Source organism: Astatotilapia calliptera, chromosome 20, assembly GCF_964374335.1.
Source record: "Astatotilapia calliptera chromosome 20, fAstCal68.1, whole genome shotgun sequence".
Taxonomy (NCBI): Eukaryota; Metazoa; Chordata; class Actinopteri; order Cichliformes; family Cichlidae; genus Astatotilapia; species Astatotilapia calliptera.
The window spans coordinates 31,815,215-31,839,968 of NC_137441.1; the positions used below are offsets into that span (position 1 = coordinate 31,815,215).

Genomic DNA, 24,754 nt, shown 5'->3' on the forward strand with positions numbered 1-24,754 from the left:
ACACGCTCCTCGACATGTGCAAAAATTTTGGGGGGGGGGGGGGGGGGGGGGGGGTGTAGAGGAAGAACATTATATATATATATATATATATATATATATATATATATATATATATATATATATATACACACTGGGTGAATGTGCAGTAGTAGCAGCAAGCAGGTGAATTCTGTACATTAATATGAATAGATATCTGACTATTTTACAGGATAGACAATATAAACATATTTAAAATTAAAGGAATTGAAATGTACATTGTGCCTTGGTTTAGAGTTAAACACAGACAAGTTCAGCTGAAGTGGGAGACTTGTTATCATGCAACTTTAAAGACTGCAAAGAAAGGTCTGTGTATTCATTTGGAGGTCAATATATGTAATGCAAGGAAGAAAAAAAATAAAGATTTATTACTTTACCTTTAAATCAGGACGTGTTTTGTTATATTTAATATCTCATTCTACCAGTGGCTCCCAAATCAAGCTTGTTAAAACAGGTTGCTGTGAGGTGGCTGTATGATAGCCTTCTTGCTGAATATATGATATGCTAATTTTGCTTGACTAAATGGTATAAAGCCTAAGAAGTTCTTTTGATGACTGTTTGGCTGAGGGTTGTGTGTGAGCCACACTGTACATGCAAAAGCTACATGAGACATATATTTTTGATGAAATTAAACTATATAAGACAACCCCTTCATTTTATTTATTTATTTATTTATTTTCCAGAATGGCCTTTAGTGAATTCGATCCAATACAGAAATGTGTGCTCATGGTTGGCTGTCAGATAGGCAGATGTGTTATTCAGACTATACACCAAAACATTGTGCATCAGAAAAAAACCATTTTGCTGTGAGACAAAACTGCACATTCCAGGGTGGCCTTTTGTTGTGGGCAGTCTGAGGTACACCTGTGCACTACTCATGATGTCAGATCAGCATCCTGATGTGGCACACCTGTGAGGTGGGATGGATTATCTCAATATAGCAGATGTGCCCACTACCACACATTTTGACTGATTTGTGACCACTGTTTGGGAGGGATGGTTATATTGTGTATCTGGAATGAATTTTAGGTCTCTACGTCCATCCCATGGGGAATGGGAGCAAAAACAAAAGTGTTGCGTTTATATTTTTGTTCAGTGTATAATACAATCTCTACTCTTCTTGTTCGCGCTCACCTATGCTGATGTGGACTAAATGTAATGAAGAGGGAAAAGGAGAAGAAAGAGAGAGGTCCTTTTCCATCTGCTGGAGAGGAGCTAAAATAAAAGGTAGCCAAGGAGTACAAAACACATGAGCAGCAGTAATTTATTTACAATAAAACAGGCCCAGGGAATTTAAAAAGCAATAAAAGACAAACAAGAAGCCCCACTTATATATTATATGCACAGGTGTAACAGTCTTGAAACAGATGCTCTAGCACCAACCATCACAGAAATCACACTTTTCACTGGTTCTGTCTCACTGGGAAAGGCCTTCTACAGGGTTCCAACACTGGTTCCACAGACAATTCCAGTCCCATCTTCTTAGTATCCTTCTGACCTATCCATCCTGTTGCTGCTGATGCTCCGCTGTGGCTTGCACTCCTTCTGTACAAGCTCCTTGACTGTCCTCACCTCTTATCTTTATGCAGAGTGAGCAGGTGTGGATAATTTCTTTGAATAGTCACTGGTAGGTACATGTAACAACCTCAAAATAAATGCAAAAAATATACAAACATGCATAAAACTATATTATAAAACCAAACCAACAAAGCACACAGTATAAAAACATGAAAACTACTTCCACCCTGTAACACAAAGATACTGATTTAGTACCTGACAATCTGGCAAGTCAGAAAGAATGAATACATAAAAAACCCTGTCAGTGTCATGCTTTATTTACTGTTCTCAGGTCATAGTTTTCTTTGTTTCTCATTAGTCCATAAACACTAGAAGGCAACAAATTGACTGGATTTCTTTCATTCATCCTAAAATGTGAACTACAATAACAAAAAGGTGTTGGTGACTGTATTTGTTCTGAGGACATTTTTATTTCTGATCATCAGTTTTCTTTTTCACTTGTCCTTTGTTGTGTCTCTGTCTCCTGTTTGCTACATGGTTCGCTCTTCTTCTACTACTGTTAAATATTCTGACACTTTTAATGCATTTTTATTCCCTCAAGATAATGTTGATGTCTCAACAAAATGGGGTATTTTTGTTTTACAAAATATATTTTTTAACAAAAAGTGTGTCTTGTTATAGCCAGGTAAGCTGCTGTTTTGAACTCCTCTCCCTGGATAATTGCCAGTACTTGCTGTTTAATGTATTCTTGCTGAAAAGTTGAGTGCTTGCAGAAATAATATTAATAATGGATTGGATTTATATAGCACTATTCAAGGCACTCAAAGCGCTTTACAATGCCACTATTCATTCACTCTCGCATTCACACACTGGTGAAGGTAAGCTACGGTTGTAGCCACAGCTGCCTTGGGGAAGACTGACAGAAGCGAGGCTGCCATATCGCGCCATCAGCCCCTCTGGCCAACACCAGTAGGAGGCAGGGTAAAGGACACAACGACCAGGACAGAGAGCCCAGGGATCGAACTGGCGACCTTCCGGTTACAGATACGCTTCCCAACCCCCTGAGCCAGGATCCAGACATCCAAGACATCCAAGAAAGGTTCTCCACTATAAAGAACTGGTCATGATTTATGCCTACTGGCTGAAGAAGCTGACTGCACTCCATGAGCGTCTGGCAGCACAAATGAACCAACTGCCAGATCCCCAGTATTCCCCCCAAGTATCCCCAGAAAGGACCGGTCTCATCAAACTACCGGCCAGTAATCTCCCTCAGTACCACACTGAAGCTTGTGTCAGGCGTTAAAGGACTGGTGAGTGTCAGAACACCTGTCCAGAATGAGATATCAAACATCCATGAGTGCATCAGGACGATGGCCCCAACCGACTGCGTGCTTAGTGAATACCTCAGGCAGCAGAAAGCAGAGTAAGAAAAGGACCAAGAGGAGGAACCATCATGGAATGAAAGGCCCCTGCACAGTATGTACCACCGGTAGATAGAAGTGGCTGACATCCATAAATCCTACCAGTGGGTGGACAAAGCTGGACTGAAAGACAGCACAGAGGAACTGACCATGGCGGCACAGTAACAAGCTCTAAGTACAAGATCCGTAGAGGCTGGGGTCTACCACACCAGGCAAGACCCAAGATGCAGGCTGCGTAAAGACGAGGTCAAAATAGGACAAACCCCACAGGGTGGGCGAGAATGACCGAGCTAAGATCCTGTGGGACTTCCAGATACAGACAAAAAAACTGGTGATGGCTAACCAACCAAAGATAATAGAAGTGGACAAGCAGAGGAAGTCGGCTGTAGTAATAGATGTAGTGATTCAGAGAAACAGAGGAAGAAGGAACATGAGCTTGAGAAGTACAAAGGGCTAAAAAAAAGGGCTTGAGAATATGTGGAGGGTGAAGGCAAAAGTAGTCCCACTGTCCCACTGTCCCTCTCCCCTTCTGTTTTTCTTTTCCTTCCTCTTCTTTCTCCCTTTCCTATCCCTCACTCATGTCTGTCCCGTCTGTAACATCTGAAAATAAAATATAATAAATAATAAAAACAAAGGTCGATCAAATGGACCAATACGGCAAGGCCATGATGATCCGTTTGGCAAAGTAAATCCATTGGGTATCCTTGTTGGTCTTCAGACAACAATTCTGATGACTAAAGAACCAAATGGGACAGGCAAAAAAACAAACAAAAAAACAAAACAAAAAACCCCCCCAAAAAACAAATGATTTTAAAAACATTAACAAGGACATATGGTACTGAACAAGAGATTAACAATTAGATTTCAGAGTACAAGCAAAAATATGTTATTTCTAAGAAACGATAAACCTTGGGTGCCAACAAGGTCTATTGCTATGAAAAAAAGTTAACATTGAAGCGGTGTTAATCTTCTTTATGACCATGTGGTTGTCGTCATGCTGGATAAAGAAGATACTGAAGTCTGTCTTGTTGCATTACTAATATGTAAACACAAGACTCATATCATCATGTGAGCAAAAAGAACAAAAAAATCAACCTTAAATGTGCCTGATATGACACCTTATTAGAGAGAATAAAACTCTAAACACACAAGGATCTGGCATCCTTTAACTGGCCTGTTCAGTCAGTGGTTGTGCACAATCTTTGGAGCAAGAGGTGAACATGGACAAACTGTCATCTACAGTTTATGTGTTGATTGTAGCACTTTGTGCATTTCCGCACTTTGGCACTGTTTTTCACGCACATGCTTTGAGAAGAGGTGGCATTTCGACAGGTGAGTTTCCTTTGTCTTTGTTTGCAATCTGTCTACTTATTGATTGTTTCTAAAATCAGGAGAATGCCCATGGCACCTTAATCTTGCTCTGTAATGTATGGGAATGACAACTATTGTAGAGACCAAATATGCTGTAACTATGATGGTGGAAAAGTCTGTGTCCCTCCTGTTTTCAGCACGTGTTACAATGTTTAATGTCTTCTTAAGAGTGTGTGTGAACAATCTCATTAAATAAAAGCACTCGAAGTAGTACAAAAATTACGTTTCTTCTAATAAAAGCCACATTTGCATTTTCGAGAGCTCCTTGTCTAAATGGATGTTCTTGTTTTTTTTTTAAATAGCAAAGCCAGGAGTGTGTCCTGTCAGGTACTACATACATGCAGATTGTACCAAATCTTGCTCTAAAGACAGTGACTGCCACGATAATGAGAAGTGCTGCTCCAACGGATGTGGACATGAGTGCATGGCTCCAGTCATAGGTGAGAAATGAACAAAGTAGCTTTGTATTATATCTAAATATGTAGATTTTTTTCTCATTTGCTTTCTGTTCAGCAACCAATTTGGCAACCACAAATCACAGACTTCACACCTCATTTCCTACAGCTGATCACACTTCTTTCTCACTTTACAGCGTCAAGTCCATATTTTCTGACTGACTTTGTTTTCCTTTCAGTGAAGCCAGGATTGTGTCCTCACAGGCTTCCCGCAGCCCTTGGACCATGTGTTGAGTCTTGCTCGACAGACAGTGACTGCCACGATAGTGAGAAGTGCTGCTCCAACGGATGTGGACATGAGTGCATGGTCCCAGATATAGGTGAAAAAACAACAAAGCAGCAAAGACCACCCCAAAGTGAAAATGACCTACAGGATATCTGTTTATTATATCATCTGTATCATGTATATGAAGAATAAATTGTAAATTTGACTTAAAACTACAGTTTAATCATGATGGTACCTCATCACCAGTATGAGGTACAGTAGCCTCCCACTGGGAAACAGAATCAGGGCAAAACAGAGAGCTAAGAACTTGAACTAAAGATCACTAGGGTGAAAAAAAAGTTAAATAATGAGTCGCAGGGTAGAAATGATTATTGAATCAGACGACAGTGCTGAGTACACATCATCTTAAAAAGACAATAAAATGTTTCATATTTGTCACACACTCTTAGATAAGATTTTGGTTCATTTTTTAATCACAAATCACAGACTTCATACCTCATTTCCTACAGCTGATCACACTTCTTTCTGGCTTTACAGCTTCAAGTCCATATTTCCAAATATCTTTATACTGACTTTGTTTTCCTTTCAGTGAAGCCAGGAGTGTGTCCTCTCGGGCATCCCCCAACCTTTGGACCATGTGTAGAATCTTGCTCTAAAGACAGCGACTGCACTGATAAAAAGAAGTGCTGCTCCAATGGATGTGGACATGAATGCATGGCACCTTACATAGGTGAGAAATGAACAAAGTGACTGTTTACAGCATATCTTTTGTATCACATCATATAAAACAGCTCGACATACACTTTATTTAATCCCACACTGGGGAAATTCAAAAGTTACAGCAGTAACTTAGTTACAGTATTTTTATTTTAAGAAATTTTTAAGAAAAAAGAGAAGATAAAAGATGATGAGTTGTGGATCATGTTGTGAAAAGTAGTTCTTCTTTATGACCATGCGGTTGTTTGGATGCTGCAAACAACCACGTGGTCACTGGGGTTCAATGTTGGGCAAGTTACTTTAAAAAGTAATTAATTATAGTTACTAGTTACTTCTTCAAAAAAGTAACTGAGTTAGTAACTGAGTTACAATATTCTAAAAGTAATTAATTACTTGAAAAGTAACTATTGCGTTACTTTAAAAAAACGTTTAACCCTCTGGGGTCCAGGGTATAATTGGCCATTTTTAACTACTTTTGATTTTACCTCGACATTTTACCTTTAAAAACTATTTACTTTGTCTTGTTTGGTATTATTCTTTTTAGCACAACCTCACGTGTCTGAATTTACAGTTATGTTTTTATTTTGACATACTGTATTAACACAACTGATCTAAAATCAGACAAAAACATAAAATCAGAGTAGAAAAGTTATATTTTTTACTGTAACAACCACAAACATGAATCATATCTCATAACTTTAAATGCAAATATAAATTGTCAGTTTTAAAATCCTATGCACAAGTTTTGCAAACAACAAAGTTATTTGCATCCATTTACCTTTTACCTTGATTTTTCAAATAACCATTTCAAACTATTTACAGAACAATCAGCTGTTCTGCATTCAATAAGATGCCACACAAATTATTTGTGCCACTCCAAAAAAATAATTTGTTTGTTTTTTTGCTCATAAGCAGAGAGTGCTTGCTAGCGCTGCCCTTAGACCAGGGGTGTCGAACTCCAGGCCTCGAGGGCCGGTGTCCTGCAGGTTTTAGATCTCACCCTGGGTCATCACACCTGAGTTCATTACCAGGCCTCTGGAGAACTGCAAGACATGTTGAGGAGGTCATTTAGCCATTTAAATCAGCTGTGTTGGATCAAGGACACATCTAAAACCTGCAGGACACCGGCCCCCGAGGCCTGGAGTTCGACACCTGTGCCTTAGACAGTAAACGTGACGAAACTATTGAGGAAAAAACGCCGCGTATATATTGTTTATCATGACTCTGGTTTTACGTGGCCCATCGACACAATTTAAAAACTGGTATATATCACCTTGTTGCTTTGTCTTTAAGTGGTCGTGTGATTGGCTCACCACGACTACTTTATTCTTCCTCAGTCAAACAGCAGCACTCATGCAATTGTTTTGCCCCCTTAGCTCCAGGTGTTGTGCTAGACAGTGATTGTGATTACCGTCCGCGGGAGCGCGCGCAGCTGCTTAAAGCTGTAGCGTCCAGATTACTTACGTAGTCAGCTACTTCCGTGCAATTGATATAAAATGCGGTAAGCTGAACACAGCTTCAACCGTCTGCTTGTTGAAAAATAGTAACGGACCGCGTTTTCTTGTTAGTAACTGTAACGGCGTTGTAACGATAGGAATAGTAATTAGTTAGATTACTCGTTACTAAAAAAAGTAACGCCGTTACTAACACCGTTACTTGTAACGCTGTTATTCCCATCACTGCTGGGGTTTAATAGCCTCATGGGATATTTTGCAGAGGGAAAGTGTAACACTCTCTGGTTAAAGTTCTTTGTCTTTAATGTTTTCTTATTTTTTTCAGTGAAGCCGGGAGTGTGTCCTCTCAGACTGTTGGATGACAGAAGGTGTGCTGAATCTTGCTCTAATGACATTGACTGCCCCGATAATGAGAAGTGCTGCTTCAGTGAATGTGGTCGTCATTGCATAGAGCCTTACATGGGTGAGATATGAACAATGATAAGTAGCTAACACTCCCTAAACACTTTTTAAGTGGTTAAAGGCATTTTGTAGCAAATCATATTCTCTATTTTGGTGTATCTGTAAAGTCCCCCGAGCGGTGGTCACTTGAGGCCTCCACATGTGTGCCAAGTAGTACTATCATGATGGTCAGGGTGAGGGTGAGCTCTGCTGATTAGAAATCCCTTTTTTCTTTCGTTAACGTTATTAAGACTTTCTGTTTCTGATGATAATCATGTCTCTTACAAAGAAAAAGTGGTCTGTTTGCATTATTTTCTTGTTTTCTTATTTACATCATGCAATCTTACCTTAGTGTAAAAACACTGTATTCAAGAAACAGTGTTTCACAATGAGTAGTATATCTGTTCCACTTCTAATAAAAGAGTTATAGAATGATGCATTGTGTGTTGTTTCTTTATGTAAAACAATATAAATTGCCCCTCACCTGTTGATTTGCTACACATTTGTAATAGGCCTCTGATTTCAAAAGTCTGTGAGGTTCAACAGATCAAATGCAAACGTTTATGATGCTTAAATATTTGTATTTAACATTCAAAATGTAACTAAAATCAGTGCAAAATAAATTTTTGGTAAAGGGCTAAAAAACACACACAGATACAAAAAAAACAGAACCAAAAATAAGATAAAAGTCTGATAGAAACACTGAAACATGTTCTCCACCTGGTGGTGAGGACAATAGGTCATGCATTCAGGCCATGCCCTGTATGCACACTCGCCACACCAGACTCCATTGCTGCCAAGCATGCTGAAGAATGTTTAATGTCTACTGAAAAACATTTTAGACAAGCCTGTGAAATATTGGAAGAAGAATATTCTGTGGTAAGATGAGCCCAAAACAGAAATTTCTGTAGACCATAATACACACCATGGAGTTCAAAAAGCACTGCATTTCACCCCAAACAGTTTGGAGTTGGGAACATCCTAGTGTGGGGCTGTTTTTCATGCTTCCTATAACTAAAGGAAGGATGAATAGAAAAATGTAATGACACATTCTTGATTTTAAGAAAATCTGCTGTCATCTATCAGTAGACGATTTGCCTAAAATCCCACCTGAGCAATGCATGTGACTAGTTTCTCCACACAGGAGGCGTCTTGAAGCTATCATCACCAAGAAAGGCGTTTGCATGAAGTATTAAATACATTTCCAGCAAGGATGCTCCCCTGTGTCATTTCTCATTATTACATGTAATTTATGGACATATATGGGTTGATGTCTTTGCATGTGTGAATTGGATGGGTTGTTGACGACATCGGGTGAGAATTTCATGTCAATAACACCTTTAGAAATGAGCCTTGTTACATGCTCAATTATCCAGGTAAAGAAATCCCCAAAATTTGATTTTATTCATCTGGACGTAACGTTTTCAGTGGGAGAAGCAAATCTACTTGTAAACAGTATGTTTACATAGTGACTGAAAGTTTCTCATTTCAGTCACTCGAAGTCAAGAAGTCAATTGGTTGAATGACGTAACATTTCTCCGACTGAGAATGATACTGTTCATTCTGTCTAGATGAATAAAACCAACTTTTGGGGGCTATTTATTTAGAAAATTGATGACACATTGTCACAAACGGCAGCAAGACTGCCCCCGTGCTCACTTGGTTGGCATCCACCAGGATTGTAAATGCACTATCAAAATATGGAGCTGCTAAAACAGGAGGGAAGCACAACAAAGGCTTTACATTGTCAAACGCTAGCTGACATTGTTGAGATGAAATTATTTCAAGTGCCTTAATTCTATGCTTTATATGAACTAAAATGCCATATAACCATATAGTGTAGTATTAAGTGGACACGGCCCTGAAATAAAGGCATTAGACTACATGTCCTTGGGGCGTAGAATGCTGTAGACTCTCACCTACGCTTGCCTGGGAAAAAGTAGATAACAGGGGACCATCTTCTAGGGGAAAGTTACTGAGACACTGTTGTTTAGACCTGCATATGGCCAATAAAGCATTCATTCATTCATTAATCACTGAAATGCTGCCAGAGCATTTCTTAAACCAAATGGTATGACTTTATGAGAATAAGGAACTAAAGGGGTGGTGAAAGGTGATATTTCCTGTTCCCGTGCCTACAATGGCACCTGCCAATAACCTTTAAGCAAATCAAATTTACTTGAAAATGTGGCCGATCCAACCTGGTCAATACAGTCATCCATTCGTGGGAACAGAAAAGAGTTTGTTACAGAATTGACTTTTAAATCTATACAAAATGTTTTATCTGGCTTTGGCACCAGGATAGATGGAAAAGCAATGTCATTTCAGAGCATAAAAGAAACTTCAGCACCCATTTGTTTAAGCTTTTCCAGTGACCTGCGATAGAATCACTTCTTAACTGGCTGTACATCTCCAACATCAATATCATGTTCAACCCAGTCAGTGCAAAATGGTACATCACCAAACAAACAGGTATACTTTAACCACTAAGAAACAGACAAAACAGGGTGCACAATGTCCTTAACACTCTGACTAGAATTTTGGTCACTTATATGATACAGTTTGAGTTTGTTTATAAGACAAAGCTGAACTGACTTTGTCCAACAAACCAATTTGAGCCTGAACAATAATGCATGAAAGGCAATTCTCTTCATGTATTAATCACCAGGATATGTGGCATGTCCATTTGACAGCTGGTACTTTCTCACTTTTACTTGAGTAAAGAAGCTTAATCGGTACTTCAACTTTTACTGGAGTAGGTTTTTTTTTTTTAACAATAGCATCTGTAATTCTACTTAAGTACAGAATATCTGTACTTTTGCCAACTCTGGTCATGAGATGGTAAGGACTACAGATGAATTTAAAAATAAAAAAAAGAAAGAAGGAAGGAGCACAGGAAACTAGTGAAGTGCCAGGGGCTGAAGGAACAACTGAGCAGATGTGGATGTCACTTATATGATACAGTTTGAGTTTGTTAATAAGACAAAGCTGAACTGACTTTGTCCATTTTGATGTTGAAACTAAATAGTTCAGATCAGAAAGCTTTTCTGACCATATGAAGGTCTGTATATCAGGCCTGAAGTGGAGATCCCACAATTGGAGACGGCACCACAACTTGATCCCCAGGATTAAACTGACGATGTTGTGTGCCACAATCATTCACACTCTTCATTCCAGTCTGTGCCTTTTGCCATAAAACCAACTACAAACAATTGGCGTCTAAATCCATTCACAATGACAGCCAAGGTTTTAAGTGGTTCTGAATCAACCCCATTATCCTTTAATGCAGCCAAGGGTCCATGCGCACTATGTCTGAACACAAGCTCATTAGGGCTCAAGCCTGTGCTCTCCTGGACTGCCTGTGTGTGTAATGTTTATGAGAACTCCTTACTGAAACTGGATGTAAATATTTGACTCTGTTTCTCATCTTAATATAATACCTCTCATAATGCATTCTTGAATGATTTTTTCATCGTTTAAGGTGAACAAAACCGATTGCTTGGTAGACCTGTCTTAAATTGTTTCACCACAGAAGACTGTTCCTTTTCTCAAATACAGGTTATCAGCTTAAAGCATTAATTTTTATCAAAAGCATTAGTTAAAAAATGTACAATCGCTAAAGAAGATAAGTTTTAATAAATGATAAAAAAAAATATATATATACACATCTTGCTACTTGGTCCTTTGATCTTAAGAATTTAAAAATATCGTCAATTTCTAATGCATTTTGGCCAAAATCATCCAACATGTAAACACATAGTGCAATAAATTGTAAAGATAACTGTTAGTAACAGTTTCTTATGCTTTTTAAGGTGAGGATTAAGGATCCTTTTTACTGCGCTGTGTTGTATTGTCCTCCCTGACTAATAACAGTTTGTTATCAGTCGTTCCTTTTAAGTCAACGTTTGCGCCCGTTTTTAAACTTTCATCCCTGGATAAATGCCAGTACTCGCTGTTTAAAGTGTTCTTTGAAAAGTTGATCTCTTGTGGAGATCAACTCGTTTACACATCCATCTCCATCCTTTAAAGGAACTTTTGTTTTGTTTTTGTCAGGGCTCTGTGTGCGGGCAGGCGGAGGTGAGGATCCAAATGCAGGACTCGGAGGCTGAATACAACTCAAAAACCTCAGCTTTCTTGCTGGCAGAAAACAAAACGCAAACTGAACAATGAATACTGAGAACAGAAACACACAGGCACAATCTGAGAGTACAACACGACACTGAGCAAAGGCAAACACAGGGCTAATATACACAGGGGAGTAATCAGGGAATGGGAAACAGGAGAGAGACACAGCTGGGAGAGGTTAGGGCTAATGAGACAGGGGAGCGAAGCTGGACACACTGACATAAGACATAATCTTTCAAAATAAAACAGGAACCAATAAACAAAGACGCAGACTAAGAAACATGGACTTTACACGGGCAGAATTAAACCTAACCCAGAATAAGCTGGAACATACTAAATATCATCATCATCATCACCTGACAATAGATCAAGACAATAACCAAAAATACAAAATCAAACCAAAACATGAGAACTCAAAATGCTGGATCAGAACTGACCCAGAACCATGACAGTTTTTTTCAACATTTCAGTAATACATGTGAGGGACGCCTATTTTTTTTAAAACCTGGCTTCAAAGAGCAGAGGTAATCCTGAGGTATTATTCAGCAACCTTGGATTATGAACTCCTTCTTAACCAGCTTTAACAGTTCTTTCAAATTAGGCTGTAAAAGCCTTCTTGTTGTTTGTTTATCGTTGTTGTACTCCAGCTTTTTACCTGTTTGGTTACCTGAGTTTTCAGTGTTAGCTGACTGGATGAAAGCATCCTTCTGTTCTCACAAAATTTGACCTGCACCTTTGCTCAAAAATGTGTTTCAGTCTATCTGACTCTGTGTGCTCAATATAATCAAGGATCCACTAGAATCTGCTTGTTTTAAGAATCTTATATATCCACCCACTTAAAAAGAACAAACAAACAAACAAAAAACCATTTAGCTAACCTTAAACAATACCATTTACTTTTAAGAGTTTAGAAAAGGTTACAGCTGTGCAGCGTACAGCTGTTTTACACAAATACAGCGTTTGTGAAAATGAGCTCATTTCAGTGAAACAGCTCTTCTCAGTGAAGTTATGAGAGAGTGTTCTGCTTTTCTGACGATGGACCTGACCTCTGCCTTTTATACTAGTGAACACCACATTACTTAAAGTATTATTTATAAGTGTTCATTTGTCTCATCATAAGTACATTTACTTGTTTTTGTTAGGAATGTTTCCCCACTTTTGATCACTTTGGACTATTTCTTATGCCATAAAAGAACTGCTTAAACACTCAAACCTTACATGTAGTACAAACATATTGTGTTTTGGGCTGGTACTGTACATCCTGACAGAGTACAGTAGATTATGTGTGCTGGCACCACTTTATCACAATCAGGGGACCGAATCAGATAGTCTGGCCGTCCAGTCTCCCAGCAGAGTGATCTGAAATCTAATACAGACTAAACTGTGTATCACCTCATGCTCATGCAGAAGGAAAATACAGTTGTGCAGACTCATATTATCTCACTAAGTTGTCCCTATCACGTCTCTCATGGTGAATGGACCTCACGCAGTGATGTTTCTGATGTCTCATAGAAACAGACGAATCATCAACAACAGATAGAAGAAGAAAAGTTTGTGCAAGAAATGAAAGAAAAAAAACCTTAAAACGCATTGATGGTAATGTGATCAAATATAGTGCATTAATTTGTTATCCTAAAAAAACAGCAAAATCACTTAGACTATTAGAGACTGAATGGAATTCTAGTAAGAGGTGAACAAAAACGAGGGATATCTATACAACCCTGAGGAAGAACAAGGAGAAAAAACAACAATAAAAAGACGATAAAGAACACTTTACAGCTAAGGATAATTTTGTTATATGAATGTCATAGTGAGTTGACTCCTCCTTATCTAAAGGCACATTCTGGTCCTATCTGAACCACAGGAACAGAAAAAATAAAAATAAAATAAACAAGGATACAAAGCACATAAAGAAACAAAAGATATTGTGATTGTGTTGTCCAGTTCGCTTTCTAAGAACTTTTAAAAATCTTGGTTACCAACAAGGTTCAGCAGTATAAAAATAAAGTTAACATTGGGATAAAGTGGTGTTAATTTCTCCATGACTATGTGGTTGTTGTCATGCTGGATAATAAAGATAATGAAAACTGCCTAGTGGTTTGACTAAGATGTAAACACAAAATTTGTATCATCATTTGAGCAACAAGGAACATAAAAAAACTAAATGTGTGTGATATGAAACCTTATCAGACAGAATATAAGACCACAAGCACAGTGATCCATCATCCTTTAACTGGCTGCTCAGTCAGTGGTTGCGGACAGTCTTTTTTTAAAAAAAAAAGAGGTGAACATGGACAAAAGCTCGTCTACAGTTTGTATATTGATTGTAGCACTTTGTGCATTGGTGCACTTTGGCACGGCTTTTTCTAAGGTGAAACCTAAACCTGACGTTTTAATAAGTGAGTTTCTTTTGAGTATTGTTTCTTTCTGAAATGTGCATGTTTGTCACCTCAGCTGTCACCTGATTTACCACAGCTGATCCATATCCTTTTTTGCCTCACTGCCTCGGGCTACTGTGGCTCAAGAGTTGGCAGTTTGTCCTGTGATCTGATGGTTGCCAGTTCAAGCCCCAGCTCGGACAGTCTTGGTCGTTGTGTACTTGGGCAAGACACTTCACCTGTTGCCTACTGGTGGTGGTCAGAGTGCCCGGTGGTGCCAGTGTCCAGCGGCCTCAAGACATTTTGATTCATTTGCTGCAGGGTTCAATAAGATTTTTCAGAGGGACAACCTAACGCACACTCTGGTTAGAGTTCTTGGTCACTTTTGATTTCTCATTTCTTTCAGCAAAGCCAGGAGTGTGTCCTCGCAAACGCTGGGACTTTGGGCTGTGCATTGAATTTTGCTCCAATGACTATGACTGTCGCGGTAAAGAGAAGTGCTGCCCCAAAGGATGTGGACGTGAGTGCATGGCTCCTGTCGGAGGTGAGAGATGAACAAAGTAGCAAAGATCACTCCAAAGTGAAAATTATCTGCAAGATATTTCATTTATTATATCTTCTACAATAGAAAGAAGAGACAAAGAATGATTGCAAAGGATGTCTCTACCTGACTTATTTAATTGAACTATAAAAAAAACATTTACTTGCAACTTCATGAAACTTGAGAGGTCAAGAGGTCAGTTTTAAATATGTACGTTGTATATACATACATATATGTGTGTGTGTGTGTGTGTGTGTGTGTGTGTGTGTGTGTGTGTGTGTGTGTGTGTGTGTGTGTGTGTGTGTGTGTGTGTACGCACATAGGACAAAAAGTATGAGATGGAGGTCCAGCACTGTGACAATCAGAGCAAAACAGAAAGACACAAATTTGAAGTCAGATAGGGTGAAAAAGAAAATTAAATCTTGAGTCAATAGACAGAAATGTCATTGAGACGACAGGGAAAGAGGATGAGTGAAAAGACGGCTGGAGCTAATTAAGCGTTTAAAGACATATTTGCAATTAACTTGAAGATATTTTAACAAGCAAGTTTATTTTGCCTCAGACATGTTCAGTTTATAATCTGCTGCTTACTGTTTATTACTAAAATGTGCATGTTTGGTTTGTTTCATTAAACAGCCAAACTGGCAATCACACAGCATCAGAACTCTTATCTCATTTACCACTTTACCACAGCTGATCTATGTCCTTTTCTGCTTTAGTGCCTCCTCCCAAACCAGAATGTCCACCGCATCTTAATCTTGCTCTGTCACGTAAGGGGTGTAATGACTGTCCTAGAGACCACACATGCTGCGTCTATAATGGTGATGAAGTCTGCGTCCCTCCTGTTCTCAGTACGTCTCACAATGTTTGATTTCTTCTTAAGAGGCTGTGTATTTAATTAAATCTTTTTAAAATATAAGAAGTATTTTAAAAATAATATTTAGGCTACATTTACTGCACTCTCTAGTTGGAGTTCTTTGTTTGTACTAATTTATTTTTCCTATCAGCAAAGCCAGGAGAATGTCCTCGCACGCACCTGACTGTTGGACTGTGCATTGAATTTTGCTCCAATGACTATGACTGTCGCGGTAAAGGGAAGTGCTGCCCCAAAGGATGTGGACGTGAGTGCATGGCTCCTGTCGGAGGTGAGAGATGAACAAAGTAGCAAAGATCACTCCAAAGTGAAAATTATCTGCAAGATATTTCATTTATTATATCATCTACAATAGAAAGAAGAGAAAAAGAGTGATTGCAAAGGATGTCTCTACCTGACTTATTTAATTGAACTATAAAAAAAACATTTACTTGCAACTTCATGAAACTTGAGAGGTCAAGAGGTCAGTTTTAAATATGTACGTTGTATATACATACGTGTGTGTGTGTGTGTGTGTGTGTGTGTGTGTGTGTGTGTGTGTGTGTGTGTGTGTGTGTGTGTGTGTGTGTGTACGCACATAGGACAAAAAGTATGAGATGGAGGTCCAGCACTGTGACAATCAGAGCAAAACAGAAAGACACAAATTTGAAGTCAGATAGGGTGAAAAAGAAAATTAAATCTTGAGTCAATAGACAGAAATGTCATTGAGACGACAGGGAAAGAGGATGAGTGAAAAGACGGCTGGAGCTAATTAAGCGTTTAAAGACATATTTGCAATTAACTTGAAGATATTTTTACAAGCAAGTTTATTTTGCCTCAGACATGTTCAGTTTATAATCTGCTGCTTACTGTTTATTACTAAAATGTGCATGTTTGGTTTGTTTTATTAAACAGCCAAACTGGCAATCACACAGCATCAGAACTCTTATCTCATTTACCACTTTACCACAGCTGATCTATGTCCTTTTCTGCTTTAGTGCCTCCTCCCAAACCAGAATGTCCACCGCATCTTAATCTTGCTCTGTCACGTAAGGGGTGTAATGACTGTCCTAGAGACCACACATGCTGCGTCTATAATGGTGATGAAGTCTGCGTCCCTCCTGTTCTCAGTACGTCTCACAATGTTTGATTTCTTCTTAAGAGGCTGTGTATTTAATTAAATCTTTTTAAAATATAAGAAGTAGTTTAAAAATAACATTTAGGCTACATTTACTGCACTCTCTAGTTGGAGTTCTTTGTTTGTACTAATTTATTTTTCCTATCAGCAAAGCCAGGAGAATGTCCTCGCACGCACCTGACTGTTGGACTGTGTGGTAAACTTTGCTCCAATGACAGTGACTGTCCCGGTAAACAGAAGTGCTGCTCTACCAAATGTGGACGTAATTGCATGGCACCATACATAGGTGAGAGATGAGCAAAGTATTCTTGCACACTTAACCCATGTGTGACCTCATGAAAAAAGGGACCCGTTTTTTTTAAAAACGCTGGGACTTTGGACTGTGTGTTGAATCTTGCTCTCATGACTATGACTGTCCCGATAACGAGAAGTGCTGCCCCAATGGATGTGGACGTGAGTGCATGGCTCCTGTTGGAGGTGAGAGATGAACAAAGTAGCAAAGATCACTCCAAAGTGAAAATTATCTGCAAGATATTTCGTTTATTATATCATCTACAATAGAAAGAAGAGAAAAAGAGTGATTGCAAAGGATGTCTCTACCTGACTTATTTAATTGAACTATAAAAAAACATTTACTTGCAACTTCATGAAACTTGAGAGGTCAAGAGGTCAGTTTTAAATATGTACGTTGTATATACATACATATATGTGTGTGTGTGTGTGTGCGTGTGTGTGTGTGTGTGTGTGTGTGTGTACGCACATAGGACAAAAAGTATGAGATGGAGGTCCAGCACTGTGACAATCAGAGCAAAACAGAAAGACACGAATTTGAAGTCAGATAGGGTGAAAAAGAAAATTAAATCTTGAGTCAATAGACAGAAATGTCATTGAGACGACAGGGAAAGAGGATGAGTGAAAAGACGGCTGGAGCTAATTAAGCGTTTAAAGACATATTTGCAATTAACTTGAAGATATTTTAACAAGCAAGTTTATTTTGCCTCAGACATGTTCAGTTTATAATCTGCTGCTTACTGTTTATTACTAAAATGTGCATGTTTGGTTTGTTTTATTAAACAGCCAAACTGGCAATCACACAGCATCAGAACTCTTATCTCATTTACCACTTTACCACAGCTGATCTATGTCCTTTTCTGCTTTAGTGCCTCCTCCCAAACCAGAATGTCCACCGCATCTTAATCTTGCTCTGTCACGTAAGGGGTGTAATGACTGTCCTATAGACCACACATGCTGCGTCTATAATGGTTATGAAGTCTGCGTCCCTCCTGTTCTCAGTACGTCTCACAATGTTTGATTTCTTCTTAAGAGGCTGTGTATTTAATTAAATCTTTTTAAAATATAAGAAGTATTTTAAAAATAATATTTAGGCTACATTTACTGCACTCTCTAGTTGGAGTTCTTTGTTTGTACTAATTTATTTTTCCTATCAGCAAAGCCAGGAGTGTGTCCTCGCAGGCACCTGACTGTTGGACTGTGCGTTGAATTTTGCTCCAATGACAGCAACTGTCCCGGTAAACAGAAGTGCTGCTCTACCAGATGTGGACGTAAATGCATGGCACCATACATAGGTGAGAGATGAGCAAAGTAATCTTGCACACTTAACCCATGTGGGTTAAGACCCAAACGGGTCCCTTTTTTTACGAGGGTCACACATGGGTTAATGAATCAAACTGAGAAAAAAACTGAAAAAATAAATAATTTGATATACATTTGCTTGGGACTGCGTGGAACTTGAGAGGGCAAGAGGTGGTTTATTTCCAGGAAAGTTGTGTTACATTTCTTCATGATGACCTGGTTGTTTCGGTACTGCAAACACCCTCATGGTCATTAATTCATTTGAGGGTTTAGTAATCTAATGAGATCATATCTAGAGGGAGAGTTTTTCTTTAATGTTTTCTTATTCTTTTCAGTGAAACCAGGAGTGTGTCCTCACAGACGCTTCGATAACATAATGTGTGGCGAATTTTGCTCTAATGATAGTGACTGCCCCAATAATGAGAAGTGCTGCTTCAGTGGATGTGGTCATCAGTGCATGGCACCTTACACGGGTGAGATATGAACAAAGTACCAAACACTCCCTAAACACTTTTCAAGTGGTTTAAGGAATTGTGTAACTAAGCCTATTCTTGACTTTGGTGTGTCTGTAAAGACTGGTACCTTGTCTGAGGCCTCCACATGTGTGCCGAGTACTACTATCGTGATGGTCAGGGTCCAGGACATCAGACGTGCTGCAGGACAACCTGTGATCACCTGCAGTGAGCTCTGCTGCCAATCTATAAAAAAACATCATTAAACTTACTGTGACCATCTCTGCAAATGAATCCAAATCACTTTTTTCTTCTTTAGTGCGATAAGCACTTCCTGTTTCTGATGATAATCATGTCTCTCTGATTTTTTTCAAACTGACATATTTGTCTTACAAATAAAAAACGGTGTGTTGGCATTTTATTCTTGTTCTCTTATTTACAACATGCGAGCTTACTTCAGTGTGAAAATATTGAAGAAACAGTGTTTCACTATGAATAGTATATCTGTTCCATTTCTAATTACATAGTTATAGCATGATGCCTCGTGTGTTTCTTCTTTAAATATATACCAATAAAAATTGCCCCTCACCTGTTGAAATGTAGCAAGAACGGAAAGTGCTTATTGTCAGAACACAAAATTATCCAGATGGATTATCAAAACATTCTGTTTCTCACTTGTGTCTCAAACTGGATTTTAAAAGCATTCATTCTTTCACAAATCTTTGTAAAAGCAGACTGCATGACTAGGTGCTTAATTTTATGCACCTGCAATAACTGGACTGAAAACCCCTTAATTCAGAAAGAAAGTGTGGCCCCATACTTTCATCAACATAGTGTACCTGCTTGAAAGTGCTTAAAATTGACACGTCACTAATGTAATGAGTCAACAAATCAAATGCAACACTTTATGACACTCAAGTAATTGTATTTACCTTAAAAAGTGTAACTAAAATTAGTGCAAAAAATGGTAAAGGGCTTCCCCTTTTATCTACAATCACTAGAATCACTTGGAAAACAAGTGATTTCCTGCTTTGAAATGTAAGAAAAAGAGAAAAGTTCTTTGAAGTGGTGGTGACCAGATGCCTCTCCAAACCACTGGAACACAGCAAGCCTGCTCCACGAATCACCATTAAACCCCCGACCCAGGGACGGTTTTTGAAAGTGTAACCTGACTATGTGAAAACTAAAGCACTGTTAAAACTTGGATTATAGATTTGACATGAGGACATGACTGTATCTGTACTTTATTCGAGTAGTAAACGTCAGTAAAACAAAGGAGCTGATAGTGGACTTCAGCACTAAGCAGGAGAGGAACTACCAGACCCCCGTCATCAACGAGTGCCCAGTGGAGAGAGTGGACAACTTCAAATACCTCGGAGTTCACATCACGCAGGACCTGTCATGGTCCTGTCACATCAACACCGTGGTGAAAAAGGCCCGTCAGCGTCTCTACCACCTCAGACGCTTGAGAGACTTCCAACTGCCCTCCAAGGTGCTCAAGAACTTTTACTCGTGCACCATAGAGAGCATCCTGACGGGAAACATCTTAACCTGGTTCGGGAACAGCACCATGCAGGACAGACGAGCTCTACAGAGGGTTGTGCGGTCAGCTGAGCGCACCATCCGCTCCGAGCTCCCTGACCTGCACTCAATCTACAGCAGGCGGTGCTGGACCAAGGCCAGGAAGATCGTGAAGGACCTCAGCCATCCCAACAACAGACTGTTCTCTCTGTTGAGGTCAGGAAAGCGATTCCGCTCCCTGAAGACCAACACAGAGAGACTGAGGAGGAGCTTCTTCCCGCAGGCGATACGGTCTCTCAATCACACCACTACACAGTACTGACCCACACATATAGTTCTTACACACACACTGGACTTTCTGGACATTGTTTTCACTTCATCACTTAAATCACTTTAAGCACATTTGCACTGCACAAGACATAATGTGGATTGCACAACACTGGTCACTATATTCTTCATTACCAGTTGTACAGCTGCTGGTTGTTGTGTATATATATATACATATTTATATTTCTTCATACATTCTTATATAGTTCTATACTGTGTATTGTGTATTTTGTTGTACAGTTATTTTATTTTCAACTTTAATTTATATATTTATCTTATTCTTTCCCAGTTAAATTTACCCTTCATTCTAATTTGTGTTGTACAGTTATTTCATTTTTAACCTTAATTTTTTATATTTTATTCCTTCCTAGTTAAATTTACCCCTTTTAATTTTACATATTTATTTCCTGTCTTATTCATAGCCTTTTCCTTTTTCTTTTTTTTTTCTCTAGGTCACAAGCAGTTGTCTAAGCATTTCACTGCATATCGTACTGTGTATGACTGTGTACATGACAAATAAAATTTGAATTTGAAATTTGAATTTGAATTTAGTTCTTTCCTGACAATTTTTTGCCTTTTCTCCTTACATTTTCAAAACATGCTTTTTACTTTTGGTTTGATGCATTTGACGGGAGTTATCATTTCCTGTCTTTAAACAACAAACCAATTTGAGCCTGAAAAATAATGCATGAAAGGCAATTCTGTTCATGTATTAATCACCAGGAGATGTGGCATGTCCATTTGACAGCTGGTACTTTTTTCACTTTTACTTGAGTGAAGAAGCTTAATCGGTACTTCAACTTTTACTAGAGTAGTTTTTTTTAGTAGTTTTTTTTTAACAATAGCATCTGTAATTCTACTTAAGTACAGAATATCTGTACTTTTGCCAACTCTGGTCATGAGATGGTAAGGACTACAGATGAATTTAAAAATAAAAAAAGAAAGAAAGAAGGAGCACAGGAAAATAGTGAAGTGCCAGGGGTTGAAGGAACAACTGAGCAGATGTGGATGTCACTTATATGATACAGTTTGAGTTTGTTAATAAGACAAAGCTGAACTGACTTTGTCCATTTTGATGTTGAAACTAAATAGTTCAGATCAGAAAGCTTCTCTGACCATATGAAGGTCTGTATATCAGGCCTGAAGTGGAGATCCCACAATTGGAGACGGCACCACAACTTGATCCCCAGGATTAAACTGACGATGTTTTGTGCCACAATCATTCACACTCTTCATTCCAGTCTGTGCCTTTTGCCATAAAACCAACTACAAACAATTGGCGTCTAAATCCATTCACAATGACAGCCAAGGTTTTAAGTGGTTCTGAATCAACCCCATTATCCTTTAATGCAGCCAAGGGTCCATGTGCACTATGTCTGAACACAAGCTCATTAGGGCTCAAGCCTGTGCTCTCCTGGACTGCCTGTGTGTGTAATGTTTATGAGAACTCCTTACTGAAACTGGATGTAAATATTTGACTCTGTTTCTCATCTTAATATAATACCTCTCATAATGCATTCTTGAATGATTTTTTCATCGTTTAAGGTGAACAAAACCGATTGCTTGGTAGACCTGTCTTAAATTGTTTCACCACAGAAGACTGTTCCTTTTCTCAAATACAGGTTATCAGCTTAAAGCATTAATTTTTGTCAAAAGCATTAGTTAAAAAATGTACAATCGCTAAAGAAGATAAGTTTTAATAAATGATAAAAAAATATATATATATACACATCTTGCTACTTGGTCCTTTGATCTTAAGAATTTAAAAATATCGTCAATTTCTAATGCATTTTGGCCAAAATCATCCAACATGTAAACACAGTGCAATAAATTGTAAAGAGAACTGTTAGTAACAGTTTCTTATGCTTTTTAAGGTGAGGATTAAGGATCCTTTTTACTGCGCTGTGTTGTATTGTCCTCCCTGACTAATAACAGTTTGTTATCAGTCGTTCCTTTTAAGTCAACGTTTGCGCCCGTTTTTAAACTTTCATCCCTGGATAAATGCCAGTACTCGCTGTTTAAAGTGTTCTTTGAAAAGTTGATCTCTTGTGGAGATCAACTCGTTTACACATCCATCTCCATCCTTTAAAGGAACTTTTGTTTTGTTTTTGTCAGGGCTCTGTGTGCGGGCAGGCGGAGGTGAGGATCCAAATGCAGGACTCGGAGGCTGAATACAACTCAAAAACCTCAGCTTTCTTGCTGGCAGAAAACAAAACGCGAACTGAACAATGAATACTGAGAACAGAAACACACAGGCACAATCTGAGAGTACAACACGACACTGAGCAAAGGCAAACACAGGGCTAATATACACAGGGGAGTAATCAGGGAATGGGAAACAGGAGAGAGACACAGCTGGGAGAGGTTAGGGCTAATGAGACAGGGGGAGCGAAGCTGGACACACTGACATAAGACATAATCTTTCAAAATAAAACAGGAACCAATAAACAAAGACGCAGACTAAGAAACATGGACTTCACACGGGCAGAATTAAACCTAACCCAGAATAAGCTGGAACATACTAAATATCATCATCATCATCACCTGACAATAGATCAAGACAATAACCAAAAATACAAAATCAAACCAAAACATGAGAACTCAAAATGCTGGGTCAGAACTGACCCAGAACCATGACAGTTTTTTTCAACATTTCAGTAATACATGTGAGGGACGCCTATTTTTTTTAAAACCTGGCTTCAAAGAGCAGAGGTAATCCTGAGGTATTTATTCAGCAACCTTACATTATGTACTCCTTCTTAACCAGCTGTATCAATTCTTTCAAATTAGGCTGTAAAAGCCTTCTTGTTGTTTGTTTATCGTTGTTGTACTCCAGCTTTTTACCTGTTTGGTTACCTGAGTTGTCAGTGTTAGCTGACTGGATGAAAGCATCCTTCTGTTCTCACAAAATTTGACCTGCACCTTTGCTCAAAAATGTGTTTCACTCTATCTGACTCTGTGTGCTCAATATAATCAAGGATCCACTAGAATCTGCTTGTTTTAAGAATCTTATATATCCACTCACTTAAAAAGAACAAAAAACAAACAAACAACAAACAAACAAAAAACCATTTAGCTAACCTTAAACAATACCATTTACTTTTAAGAGTTTAGAAAAGGTTACAGCTGTGCAGCGTACAGCTGTTTTACACAAATACAGCGTTTGTGAAAATGAGCTCATTTCAGTGAAACAGCTCTTCTCAGTGAAGTTATGAGAGAGTGTTCTGCTTTTCTGACGATGGACCTGACCTCTGCCTTTTATACTAGTGAACACCACATTACTTAAAGTATTATTTATAAGTGTTCATTTGTCTCATCATAAGTACATTTACTTGTTTTTGTTAGGAATGTTTCCCCACTTTTGATCACTTTGGACTATTTCTTATGCCATAAAAGAACTGCTTAAACACTCAAACCTTACATGTAGTACAAACATATTGTGTTTTGGGCTGGTACTGTACATCCTGACAGAGTACAGTAGATTATGTGTGCTGGCACCACCTTATCACAATCAGGGGACCGAATCAGATAGTCTGGCCGTCCAGTCTCCCAGCAGAGTGATCTGAAATCTAATACAGACTAAACTGTGTATCACCTCATGCTCATGCAGAAGGAAAATACAGTTGTGCAGACTCATATTATCTCACTAAGTTGTCCCTATCACGTCTCTCATGGTGAATGGACCTCACGCAGTGATGTTTCTGATGTCTCATAGAAACAGACGAATCATCAACAACAGATAGAAGAAGAAAAGTTTGTGCAAGAAATGAAAGAAAAAAAAACCTTAAAACGCATTGATGGTAATGTGATCAAATATAGTGCATTAATTTGTTATCCTAAAAAAACAGCAAAATCACTTAGACTATTAGAGACTGAATGGAATTCTAGTAAGAGGTGAACAAAAACAAGGGATATCTATACAACCCTGAGAAAGAACAAGGAGAAAAAACAACAATAAAAAGACGATAAAGAACACTTTACAGCTAAGGATAATTTTGTTATATGAATGTCATAGTGAGTTGACTCCTCCTTATCTAAAGGCACATTCTGGTCCTATCTGAACCACAGGAACAGAAAAAATAAAAATAAAATAAACAAGGATACAAAGCACATAAAGAAACAAAAGATATTGTGATTGTGTTGTCCAGTTCGCTTTCTAAGAACTTTTAAAAATCTTGGTTACCAAC

The 24,754-nt window shown here is 38.5% G+C and overlaps 2 protein-coding genes across 2 annotated transcripts in view; both read left to right on the forward strand.

Moving 5' to 3' along the window:
* Positions 1-4,173: 4,173 nt before the first annotated feature.
* wfdc2 (WAP four-disulfide core domain 2) lies at positions 4,174-8,074 on the forward strand. Its single transcript, XM_026154242.2, has 5 exons — positions 4,174-4,307; positions 4,649-4,786; positions 4,981-5,121; positions 5,617-5,757; positions 7,524-8,074. Exons 1-5 carry the CDS (start codon positions 4,196-4,198, stop codon positions 7,670-7,672), a joined length of 681 nt encoding a protein of 226 aa, XP_026010027.2. The 5' UTR covers positions 4,174-4,195; the 3' UTR covers positions 7,673-8,074.
* A 5,932-nt stretch (positions 8,075-14,006) lies between these two features.
* The window catches only part of LOC113013383 (uncharacterized), a 29,749-nt gene continuing 19,001 nt past the window's right edge, over positions 14,007-24,754 (forward strand). The window contains exons 1-7 of the mRNA XM_080295513.1: positions 14,007-14,163; positions 14,549-14,686; positions 15,403-15,534; positions 15,691-15,828; positions 16,535-16,666; positions 16,823-16,960; positions 17,835-17,966. Of these exons, the coding sequence (XP_080151639.1) occupies positions 14,055-14,163; positions 14,549-14,686; positions 15,403-15,534; positions 15,691-15,828; positions 16,535-16,666; positions 16,823-16,960; positions 17,835-17,966 (919 nt within the window). The 5' untranslated portion in view covers positions 14,007-14,054. The remainder of the gene's footprint in view (positions 14,164-14,548; positions 14,687-15,402; positions 15,535-15,690; positions 15,829-16,534; positions 16,667-16,822; positions 16,961-17,834; positions 17,967-24,754) is intronic.